Below are 12,309 nucleotides of genomic sequence, written 5' to 3'. Positions count from 1 at the left end.
TAGTTTATTACAATGTTCTCTTTGACCTGCGCATTGTCTCCTGGTGGTCATCTTCGGGGGTCTTTGGGAGGAAGGCTCGTAGTCTTTCTCACCTTGTTTTTTTCCCTGGAGCATGCGCAGATTCCCTTGGCCAATTTCTTGAATAACAAGAGTGTTTTTCAGATGGTTTACTTTCTATCTTATCTAAGAGAACCAACAGAACTTCTACCATTCGTATATGGCTATCTTTACTCATTAGCAAAATTCCAACTAGTTAGAGCCACCTGTTACTCAAGGACAAAAGTATAATATTTTGCTGAACATTGTAATCCTCGGTAGATTTTCATAGTGAACTGCTTTGTTTTGATTAACAGTAATCCTTGGTAAAATTCCACAGAACAGTCTGGGTGCTAAGCAGTTTTCTATAAGTAAATAAAGAAATCTCAAAACAAGTAATCATTTCTCTGTATCACTTTCTAACATGTAAGACACTATTTTACACTGCAATATAGAGATGTACAGCTCAATTTTGGCTTTATTTTTGTCATAAAGATGAAAAAATATCTGCTCATTAGCCACATGTTTTCTGTTGCAAAAGGTTTTTTTTTTAATTTTGCATTAATTGAAGGTGTACAAAGACAATGAGATCAGACAAAACCAGGATTTTATATGCATAGTCAGTGTCCTAATGATGTAGCGACAAACAATAAAATACCCATCTGAGCAACCAGACAGTGTCATACCAGTGTTTAAAACACTCTTTAGTGCTGGAGATAATACTTATGAAGGGAGATGACAATGATCTAGCCAGAGGGAGTGTAGAGACATATTTTCCTCCTCCTCCAGTATCCTTCAACTGGGAAAAATCTTATTTTTTTTAATTCAAAGATACCAGCTAGTCCCAGAATATGCAGAATTCCTGGGGAGCAGAGTAAAGTTACACAAAAAGGCGGCTACATGTGCACCAACAAATCCAGCCCTAACAGGAAGGGGCTCAGGCACATTGCCAATTCCCTGAAAGAAATCACAGCCCATCACATGGGGAACATGCCATGTGACAGGGAATCCCAGAAAAGGAGCCTCTACTTCCAGATCGACATGGAAATGAATATCAGTCACCATCAGGCCACACAATGCTGTCCAGCTTGTCTTTGGCCTTGATGATGAACTCCTCAGAGACGTCAACAAGAGGAAGCCGTGGAGGTCCCATGGGAATGCCAGAAACAAAAGTTATTACAGCTTTAGTCTGTGCAACACCAAAACCTGGGTGGACAAAAGCAAAATCAGGAATTTACAGATCATTTTACTTAGAGCAGTCTCTATACAGGTGTCCCAAAAAAGCAGCAGCACACAGTTCCTGTGTAGTCCAGCATAAACCAGGCTTTAAACACTTCTTGGGAGCGGGAACAGTGTAACTAAGAAGAGATGATTGTGCTTGCAGACAGGAAAGACATTACAGTAAAAATTACATCTACTTACTACATTTATTTATATATTATACCACTAGTTTCCCTCCTAAAGATACCAAGCAGAGTATATTCTTAGATAAGCAATTCACAAACTACTGTGCCAGCCTTAGAGATAACCAGGGCTGTATGTGTGTTCCTTTTTCCTTGCCACACAGCCCTGACAATAGGAAAGATGGTGCAAGTCCTCCATAGGTAAAAGAAGCAAAAATCAGGCCCCTTCTGTTTGTCACTGATTTGTTATTATTTGAGTGGATGATTTTTGGGGGTTGTGATAAGAAATGATTAGGACTAATCAATTAAATGGAATCTCACAGAAATATCGGTTTTTATAAAAGATTAGTATAATGTTTTGACTAGTCATAGAGATGTTGTTTAAAGTAACCATACAACCAATTACACTGCTAGATAAGGTACCATTGTTAGACTGCTTGGTGAGGATGATTTATTGCCCTGTAGACCATTTTAAATGTTGTATTGTGAAAGGGCCTTGAAGCATGTTAAAACTGAAATGTGAGCCAAAGTCCTTAAGTCAAGAACATTGGGGAGTCTTTCTTTTGAGTCAGTAGTCTGTGGTAGTCACAAAAGCAGCCCCCCAACTCATTTCAGGATTCAAGTGCGCATGACCAGAAAGAGGTGGGAATATGAAAATGAATTACAGGCATTAGCATGTTTATGTATGAGAACTTGTTTAATACTGTACCCGATATAATCAGCACATTACACGAGTTAGGTGTGGGTTGTTGATGACTCCCCTGCATACCTGGCCGTTAATAAAGGAGTGTTTGCTTATCTACATCAAACTGCTGTCAATAAGTTCTTTTATCCCATTTTGGTGACACTTCCAACTTACCTTCACTGGTAGGCTGAGCCATCCCAGCCAATTTGTCATCACAACACCCCAATGTTTGCAGCCTCACAGCTATTCCCCAGTGCAGACTCACATAAAGTCAAGCCCTGGGAGTAGTAAAATCCTGCTGGCATGTGACAATGACATTGGATACCAGCTTAAACCACCATAGGAAACTTCAGGAGGCCTCTCTGTCCATAGGTCAAGCTTCCTTATGTACCTCTGAAAATTCAGTGTTTGCCTCTTTATCTGTAAGGCTAAATAATGATGCATTTCCTCTGACTTTTAACACAAGAAATACAACCAAGCACTAAAGCTCAGCTAGATTCATTTGGGCTTGCATATGTATAGCAAAAACTCAGTGAACAGTTCTCTTCAGTAAGTGAAAACCACAAAATGTCCAATTTAGTCTCCCTAACACTACTCTGACTTGGTTGGGTTTAATTGTTTTTTATATTAAAACTTGGGTTTGTTTCTGAAAATCAAGCAATTTTTAAAAGCTTTAGCATTTTGCCTTGTACAGCATTGAACAGTTAAATTATAGCAAGGCAGGAGAGACAAATATCAGAGCTGTTTTCCTACTGGAGTGGCACCATTTCAGAAAAATGACTGTAGAAACAAAGCTAGAAATTAGCTTTTGGAGACAGAACAAAAACCAAACAATCAAACAAACCACCCACAGAGACAGAAAAAGGGTAAATCGCAGAGTCACAGCTTCTGTGAGATTTCACAGGAGGAAGGAAGTGAGAGTGGAATCTGGCAGGGATGCTTGGTCAGCTCCCTTTGTTGAGCTCCCAGCTGCTACTAACTCAGGAAACAGCAGATGCAACATTTTCTCACTGCAAAATCTTTCAGAAGGAAGTTCTCAGGGTACAGCAACGTGAGAGTTTCTGGAGCACCAAGTCTGTATTTTAAGAGATAACGAGGGAAACAGGCAGTGTAGGACTTACCTAGTTTGCTGACAAAGTTGAGAAATTCCCCAGTGAGAAACTAGAAAAGACAGACAGTAGTTTATTAACCCCTTCAAATTTTAAGATGTAAAAGCATGTGGAGCTATCATGGTATTTACATCTTATACAATTGTTGCACACCTTTGAGAAAAACCCTTGGCCACCTGGCCAGTCTATGGGAAATACCAACTGAATTCCATTGAAATAGGGGAGGGAGGGATGGATATAAGAAAACCATCACTCCCTCTCAGTCTATCACTCATGTTCAAGCTGTCTCTCCCTGCAAGCAATCCAAGAACACTGGTAAGTCTCATATTGGGCTCTAAATGTTTACAAATCTGAATACCCACTGCCTAGTAAAGAGACTTCCCAGAGCAGATCATCTTTCAGATGTCTTTTAGACTTTCATCCCGCAGTCACTTCTATTTTAAGGCAAAAGAAGGATGCCTCAAATGTCCCATAAAAACACTGAGTGTAGATTGTATACTGATTGCTTACAACTCCTCACAAATCTTCAAGCTGCCCAGGACCAAGAGATGTCAAGGCAGGGCTGATTTGGGACAGCTTTCTGCCCTACATCATGTAAGGTATCCCCAGAATACTCCTAGCCAAGGGGCTTGGCCATTTTGGGCTTGTTCAAGAAAAAGGCCAGGCCATGCTCACTCTGCATAGATGAAATTAGAGAGCTGAAGGATAAGCAAGACAAATCTTGGTTAAAAGTTAGTAAGAACTGGTCAAAAAGTTAAGGAGAGGTGAATAACAAGCAGAGAGGTTGGAGCTGAATGAAGTTTGCTTTAATAAAGCTACCTCAGGGTATGGACGACACAACCAGATGGAAAACAGCCCCAGTAAAGCTAAAGAAGGCTGCTCCTAGTGGGGACAGCAAAGATACTGTACCTGATACTTCTGTGCTAATGCAAGGTCTGGCTTTGCAAAGGCTTGCAACATCAGATTGGTTTTTCGGCCCAAATAGTTGTATGTACTGCCAAAAAAAAAACCAAACCAAAACCAGAATTGGTAAATGCAAAGGAGGAGCTTAGAACCACTTAAACAAAAGAAATAGCCACAGGCTTCTGCTGTTGACAATATTATAAGAATGTCAGTATTATGACAGAGATTCATATGTGTGCTTTTATATTGTCAAGCATCTGAAGTACGCCAAGCCCTATGGAAGAGTTTAGAGAGCAGATTTCTCTTCCCCGTTCTTTCCAAATGGAACTGCTTTTCAAAATTAAAAATAAAATAGCACAATTAGGTAACATGGAAAGTCAATCACTTAATTTTCCAGATGCTTATTCATTTATTGGATCATCTACACAAGAACACAGATATCACACAGTAACTCTTCTAAGCAGCCTGGTATGAGGAGCAGAATACAAATCAGAAAACTCAGCAGAGCCCTTTTCCTCACAGACTTTTTATGTGAACTAATGATCTTAACCCTTCTAAGTTTTGGTTCCTTACGCATATAAGGAAGAAAAAAGTGATCCCCTACTTCAGAAAGTTGCCATGAGGACAAAGAAATAAGTTGAAACCTTTGAGTCTGCCTACAGACTGCAACAATAATCACCCAAACGAGCATAATCTGAGATCCCAGGTTATATGACTGTCCCATGGCTATCACTGGAGCTAGCTTATCTGTCTTCTTGCTGCTGTATAGCCTACAAAATCCTCCATCATGGTGACAGAAGATGTTAGAGAAATCCTGTGCAGATAGTGGAAGACGCAAGAGAGTGTGTGTCGAGGGGAAAGAGTCCAAGCCATACTGACCTTCCAACTGCTCCGTCTGCCCCTATTGCCAGTGCACTCAACAGTTGCTAGTTTTGGGTAGGGGGAGAAAAGAAAATATTTTACTTCACATAACAAAATAAAGAAAAAAAAAGGGGTGGTGGGAGGGAGCAGCAAAGCTACCTGGCACTGAATGTCCAGGGTTACCTTTTTCCCCAAAGCTGAAGCAAGAGAATGTCATAGAAGAAATAATTTTTAAGAGGAGCGTCTTACCTCATCCACCCCATAAAGAAATGCAAACTGTTCTCTCTCATTCTTGTTTATACACTGTGCAAGGTCCAATAGGTCCGTGTCGCTGAACTTCACACCCTGGAAGGTGGGTATCTGCTCTTTTATTCCACCCAGCAGCTCTTCAACACGAACTGTGCAGAACACCAATCTCATATGAAGAAACACACCCCTGTTCTAGGAGATTTCTCCATCTTGTCCCCAAGAGGGAGACATTATTTTACAAGTTATTTGCTTTTGGCCTAAGCCTAGGAAACTATATAGCTCTAAAACAACCAGTAAGACAAGTTCCGCATGATTATTTCCCAGAGTTATACAAAAGGCATCTTTCCACCCTCTTTGAAGCATTCCTTTTACCAGATCAGAAGGGAAAAAAAATGGAAAAATGAAAGCGTAGGAATGAACTAACAACATGTTTAAGAATAAATATAAATTCATACATCAAAGAACACCATGTGACCTGCTGTAGAGCAAGTAACCTTGCTCTATTCCTAATTCCTCTGCTAAATAGTAAGACTTGAGAAAGTGGTTTCACACGTAATTTACTAGCAAGCAGGACTATGTAGTCAGTGTACACCAAGAGAGATGGTGGTCACTATCTTGCAAAAAATCAGGATTCAACTATTGTCCAAGGCAATTACCTATCCTGGTCCACACTAATTGCAAAGCCATGGTCAGCATCACCTCCTCCATCCCAGCTGTTCAGTACTTATAAGCTGTGACTTTTTTTCCATGAAGAGGAATTCAATTTATTTTCCAGTCTTGGATTCACCTCCAATTTTCAGAAAGGATCCTTTCCACTACAGCTGGCATGTGACAAGAGCAAAGGCCACATCCCTGGTATGGTAGATAAATCACTAATGACTACCTGGCTCGTAAACTAATTGCACCAGCTGCTGGGATTACTCAGGTTGCTACAAGCCTAGGGGCTCAGGAAGAGCCAACTAAGCAGTACTTACTCTTCACACCCGTCAGAGAAGGAATGTGATAGTAATAAAATGGAACCGCAGGGGCTTCAGACGCAACTTTCTGTAAGAAAGCAGTCAGCTCATCTGGAAGAAAACAAGCGAGTAACCCCGTAAGAGAAGGAGACTATCCATAATGAAACCGTTCAGATTCACAGCAGCCAGGGTCTGTGGAGAGGCCATCTATAGCTTGCATCCCATTAACCATGCGTCATATAAAAACCCTCACACATAAAAAATTAAATGTAACAAAACTCAGTGGAAGACCTTAGGAAGGCAAAGATACTTATTTCAAACCAAACCAGTTTCAGTAACTTACACTCATTCTCTTAGAGATGTAACTCACGCATGCTCTCACACATGCAAGACCTGTGTGCCAAAGTGGTCTCACCAGGATCACCTGTGGGCAACATAGACACCAAGGGATGAAGCTCACATTCACCTCCCTGGGGCAGTGCTCAATGGTAATGATGAACAGGTTTTTGGACAACTTGTTTGTACTGTTTTAGGAATCAGAGTTATTATAGCTGACGTTCTTCTGAGAATCCTGTTCACTACCTCCTTCACAGATCTTAGGCAATCTTCCCATGGGTATAGCAGGAGGAGGAATAGCAAAGACAACATGCTGAAACCTCACTGCCATCCTACTACTATTGGCAAGGTCTTCTGCTAATCTTTGTGCTGTTCCTCTGCGCTTACCAGTTCTATCACCACTGACTGTGTCCTTGGCTGACAATAACAGCCATTCTGGCAATCCACTCTGGTTTCTTCCGGTGCTTCCATATGAAGATTTTAATTCATAACTCATTCAGACAACTTTTAACATTTCTATTACAACCCTCCACTTCATGTCATTTTTTTATATTATGTTCATGATATTAAAAGCAGAACATTCAATTTATCAGTTCTGAAGTAACCTTAGGAGCACAGAACCAAACATGACCACCTCAGTAACAAGAGGCACACCTGTGTATCAGCTGATTATCAACTTGGACAGTGTCCAGCAAGGGTCAGCATGGAACCAACTGCTTCCTAGCGTGGCTCAGATCAAGCGTGAACTCCATGCTATCTATTCAGAAGACAGACTAGTTAACTCCTTTTTCCATAAGCAACTCCTCTTTTTACAAGAAGCTAACAAAATATATCCCAAAAGACATCCTGCCCACTTCTTACTGGGAGAATTCTGGTATCTCCCATCTTTAAAAAATGTTTCTTCTAGGTTTTGCTTTTGCATGGTGCCATACGTGACAGGTGTGCAAACATTATCACCAGAATATTTTCCAAGGAAAGAAGATGACATCAATCCCTATCTATGATAAAGATTTGGAGGGCAATATAAATGGCCTCAGCAGGTCTGACATGCACATCTACTCACTTTTGTTTGTGGGTTTGAAGAAGAAAGGGGCAATTACAGCAATACCACTAGCACCTATAGCTGCTGCATGTCTTGCCTATAAAAGAAAGAACAGAAAGTACCTGAGGGTGCATCTGCTTTATATTTATTACACACATAGTGAAAAGGAATCATAACATACACATACCAGCTCTTGGGACTCTGGCAGACTCAGTGCTCCCACATGAATGATCACATGATCCAATCTGCACAAGAACAAATTCAAAAGGTTTTGGGACGTTTCAGTGATGGTGAAAAATACCAGTCTGCCAAAATAAATCGCTTCAGACCAGGGAGCCACAGAACAAGAACTTCACTGATCTAGATTAAACCTAAAAGGGATTTGAACCTGTGTTGACCTGATGAGCAGACACACAGAGAAAATGCCAACAGTGGCAAGCAGCTGGTGGTAGAAAAAATACATTTGCAAATATGAATGGTGTGTGACTCCTTGCTGTCACAGTTTCAAGGCCATCAGGAGGGAAAAAATTTAGTATTTTATTAAGACATTAATGATTTAAGGGAAAGCTGAGAAAAGGGAAGGATATCAAAGCATCTTTGCTTTCTAAACCAATTGCTCTGCAAAACTACCAGAAGAGCTCAACCTCACAGCAGCACCTTTGACTGCTTGTCTGCTCCAGCCAAGACAACCTCCCAAGTTCCAGTCCATCAGTCCCATCGCTGAGTTTCTCTTTTATATCCACACAAGCTCTGAGCCTTCATACCAGATTATTTCTGCTCACTGCCCTTCTCACCCAAAACACCTCCTCCTCTCCATATCCTCTAACATAGCAACTGAGAAGATGGCAGCGGTGAGTGATACAAGACTATGACAGGTACAAGTGATGGAGAATGGAGCTACAATTGGGTACATAGCTGCAGATCCAGGTTGAATTCCTTCCTCTGCCACTGACTGTGTATCTAGGGAAGCACCGAATCCCCCATACCAAATCATTTAATATATTAAAAAGTTCAGAAATGCTCACAGGACACAAACAGGAAGATTGCTCTTCACTTTAATTTCTTCCCAAGAATAAGCAAAGGGCACAGCCCTTTTTATCCCCAGTGCCCTTTTTTTGTTCCCCTGCTCCTCAGTGTACCAAAGAGAAGGACTCTTACAAGCTCTCGAAGCAGCAGAAATGGACACCAGCTCACTGGCAGTAACAAAACCACAGACATGATAAAGTAGCTGGAGAACAAAGCCCAGCAACAAAATACTCCACAAAAAAATGCCATCAGCAAAGATGGCTTTTTAATCAGGCACGCCTATATCATAACACGAGATTTGGAACCCCCTGTTCAGTCTCAGCTACTCACTTCTCTTTTCCTTGGCACACCCATTCTTCCGCCAACTGCTTCCTCTCCTGGATGTTAAGGGACAGTCCTTCTCCTGTCGTGCCATTCACTGTTTCAACACAACACAACATAACACACTCACTGAGGCCTGGCCTATGTGTGTTGGTTTTACTGAACACAAGAACTAACACTTTTCATGATACTAAACTGAAATACTTTTCCCCCAACTCAAATTTTAAGGTCCGCACCAGCATCTGCTTGGGGATTGCAGCGTTATCATCACTAAATGCTTGTGTTGGAAACCTGGATGCTTCAGGATGAGCAGTTCTGTGAGGGAGGAGGCAGAATCAGCTGCTGAAACTGGGAAACAACCCCCCAGCACCTCCTCCTCCCCAGCAGACACTACCTCCTCTCCCAGCGATGAGCCAGGCTATGACAAGTGCAGAAAGGGACACCCAACTATCCAGGCAGTGATTGTCTATCCTCCACCCCAAGGAAACAGTCTGACCTGAAATTTGGTGTCTCTGTCACAAGTGGAACCATGTGTACTACCTAGGCTATAGCACCCCTGGAAAACAGTGAAATGTCACTATATTCAATCACAAAAAACAGATTAAACTGGGATAGCTAAAGTCACTGCCACGCTCTGCTCTGCATCTTGGCACTCTTTTGACTGAAGTTTTGAACCAAAAATCTTATCACTGATTTCAGCTTACTTAACTATGCCAGGCTGTGAATGAAAGTGGTTTAGCAGATGCTGTATTTTTTACCCAGTCATCCCTTCTGCCCCTGCAGCAGCCACTGAGGCGGAGGCAGAAGAGAGATGAAAGCAGTGACCACCCTGGAATCACACAGCACACCACAGGTCTCCTGAAGAAGCCCATTTGGCTTTAATGAGCTCACTGAATTCCCTGGACTCCTGAGCTGGTATCTTCTGATCAGATGATTGTATTTTGCTCAGGCAAAGGGGAAAATCATTCTGCTGAGTCTCCTCTATCAACACAGCATTATCCATTCATCTCCGGGAATGGCATTGTATGAAGGCAACACTTATTTTATCCCACACAGACATAGGGTATAGGCAAAAGCAGATGCCTCAAGTATTGCTTACACTCTCTCCACTGATGAATATGTTTAGGATGATCTCGTATCCACAGCCCCTCCTGCTACAGCTCTTATCAGGCAAGATATCATACGATTTCCATCCAAGCAAAAGGGGTGTAACACGGTCTCTGTCAAAAAAACACTTACCGAAGACATTCTTCACGTTCTGCTCGCTTACCAGATAATCCACGTATTTATGAATCACTGAAAGGTTAATTTGTCTGAAATGAAAGGAACCGAAGCAACCGTAAGTCTCCACCCACAGTTATCTTAAGAGATTAAGAAAACAAAAAAAAGACATGTCTTTTTGAAGCATTTGTACACACACAGATTACCCCAAGGTATCATACCCTCAACATGTGTTTAACATTTCAGGCAACAGTTCAGTTCTGAATTCTTCCTTCCAGTTTCTCTTCCTCCTGACACATTCTCTTCACTGTTCCAACCTTTTAGCTTGACTGCTAATTACTGCAGGCTTCTCATAGCAAAGGATTTTTGGGGGAGGTATGGGAGAACAAGAGGCACTCAAACCTTTTTGACTGCTGAGGGAAACAGGAATCCTCTTGAGAACACAAAGGTATCTGTGCAAGCGCTGGAAAATAGTTAAGCTATACTTGTAACTGCTGGACATAGTGAAATGGCATCTGCTGGATGTGACTCTGGCCCCTCTCTCTCTCTCATTGAAGGATGAGGAAAGCAACCTACTTCCCTGACAAACAGGGGAAATTGAATTCTAGATTTATCTTCTCTGCAGAACAAACATTTTGTTTATCAGCGTATATTTTACCGTTGTTTTATTGTCAAACATACAGACCAAACCTATAGTCTGGAAGTCCATTCTGAGACCCTGACTGGGTTCACACATCACCCAGATTTTCACAGCTGCTTTCACAGAACATGTCTTACGTGGGCTAGGCATTCCAGGCTGCAGGCCCAGATCACTCTCTAAATATCATGTTGCAATAAACATGAGTAATAATAATAAAAAAAAGAAATCAGAAATAAGTTTCCTTTAAAGCAAGAAATGCAGCAGTGACTGCAATGCACGTGAGTTCCCTGCCTGAGAAAGTACCGTGCTTTATGGCACTTTTCAAAAGTAAAAGATCACTTTCAGATGACTATACTAGCAGATCTCCACCGTCTCCCTCAGAAACACATACAGATCTTGACATATACCCCATCAGAGCAGCTCACAGTCCTTTGCTGACTCCAAATAACTGTCTTGCAACACCAAGATGCATCAGGGAGGACATCTGTTTACCAACACTGCTTTAAGGAAGGCCAAATTTCAACTTTTGATTTTATGTTCTTTTCAGAACTATGCAGTCCTTGCAATATTTTCTTCTGGTTTAGACTAATTCCATGGACACCTATATACACATGAATGCATGCACAAGTTACCTAGGGTAAAGAAAAATCTAAAAGGATATCAATGTTGACAATTATTTTCTAGCTCTCAAAAGCTATTTTTAACCAGGACTGTGATTTGCCTTAACAAATGGGAAAATACTGCAATACTCTATATATGTAACCTTACTATGAGTTAATTTGCAGCTACAAAAACAATAGAAAAAGAGATGGAAGACTGATCCAAACTCTCCAAACCCAGACCTACAGCATCTGGTGGTCAACAGGAGGGTGCAGAACCAAATGGAACCCACTCTAGTGCTAGTGGGACCAATTTAGTGGTTTCTCCATCCTATCAGAGATCTGATTTAAAAATAAAGCCAAACCTTATCGGTTCTAAATAAGAAAGAAGGAAGGTAGGGTTTTAAGGTAAGGGTATAAGCAGTGCTCTTCTGACAACATGCCATGTTGTGATACAGGGTCACACTCACCCATCAGGAGTCATCGGTGTGACTGTGGCAGCTACAAGACCCTCTAACTTCTTTCCCGGTGTCATTGAGCTGTTTGGAAAAGAGATACAAATTATTGCCATCTTCATTTAAGTTTCAACCACTTTCTGTTAACAGCAAAACTGAACAGGCAAAGTTCAGAAGGAGTGGACTTTGGAAGGGTGTTATTTTTGGTTAGAGAGAAATACTTGTCTTTTTATCGTTGTTGAAAGAGCAGTTTATTGCAGCCAGCACCATCCCAGGACAGGACTGGGTACCTGGGCTGCGGTTCCATTTCAGACATCTCCTATTTTACCCCTCCTTTCCCACACACCGGTTGTGGCCTGGCACATAACGCCTGGCAGCCTGGAAGGGAGACCCGTTTTGGAGAGATTCAGGCTCAAAACCCTTCCCCCGAGAAGGGCAGCGTCCCCGGCAGCGCCCAGGGACCCGCC

At 41.7% G+C, this 12,309-nt stretch overlaps 1 protein-coding gene across 4 annotated transcripts; it reads right to left on the bottom strand.

Annotated features, from left to right (window-relative positions):
• Window positions 1-596: 596 nt before the first annotated feature.
• On the bottom strand, window positions 597-12,309 carry NPL (N-acetylneuraminate pyruvate lyase). 4 transcript variants are annotated; one of them, XM_026854500.1, is made up of 12 exons: window positions 12,189-12,309; window positions 11,858-11,926; window positions 10,167-10,240; window positions 8,937-9,024; window positions 7,768-7,825; window positions 7,602-7,677; window positions 6,221-6,313; window positions 5,247-5,395; window positions 5,016-5,062; window positions 4,143-4,227; window positions 3,246-3,285; window positions 597-1,242 (listed from the first exon to the last, which is right to left on the bottom strand). In XM_026854500.1, exons 2-12 carry the CDS (start codon window positions 11,920-11,922, stop codon window positions 1,091-1,093), a joined length of 927 nt encoding a protein of 308 aa, XP_026710301.1. In that variant the 5' UTR covers window positions 11,923-11,926; window positions 12,189-12,309; the 3' UTR covers window positions 597-1,090. The 4 variants fall into 4 exon arrangements, with proteins under 4 accessions (XP_026710301.1, XP_026710300.1, XP_026710302.1 ...); XM_026854499.1 differs by lacking the exon at window positions 12,189-12,309 and adding an exon at window positions 12,133-12,170; XM_026854501.1 differs by lacking the exon at window positions 12,189-12,309 and adding an exon at window positions 12,064-12,136.

Source organism: Athene cunicularia (genome assembly GCF_003259725.1).
Source record: "Athene cunicularia isolate RWA chromosome 8 unlocalized genomic scaffold, athCun1 chr8_part1, whole genome shotgun sequence".
In the NCBI taxonomy this organism is placed as follows: domain Eukaryota; kingdom Metazoa; phylum Chordata; class Aves; order Strigiformes; family Strigidae; genus Athene; species Athene cunicularia.
Note: the sequence above shows the minus strand (reverse complement) of the source record. Positions and strands in the feature narration are given on the sequence as shown.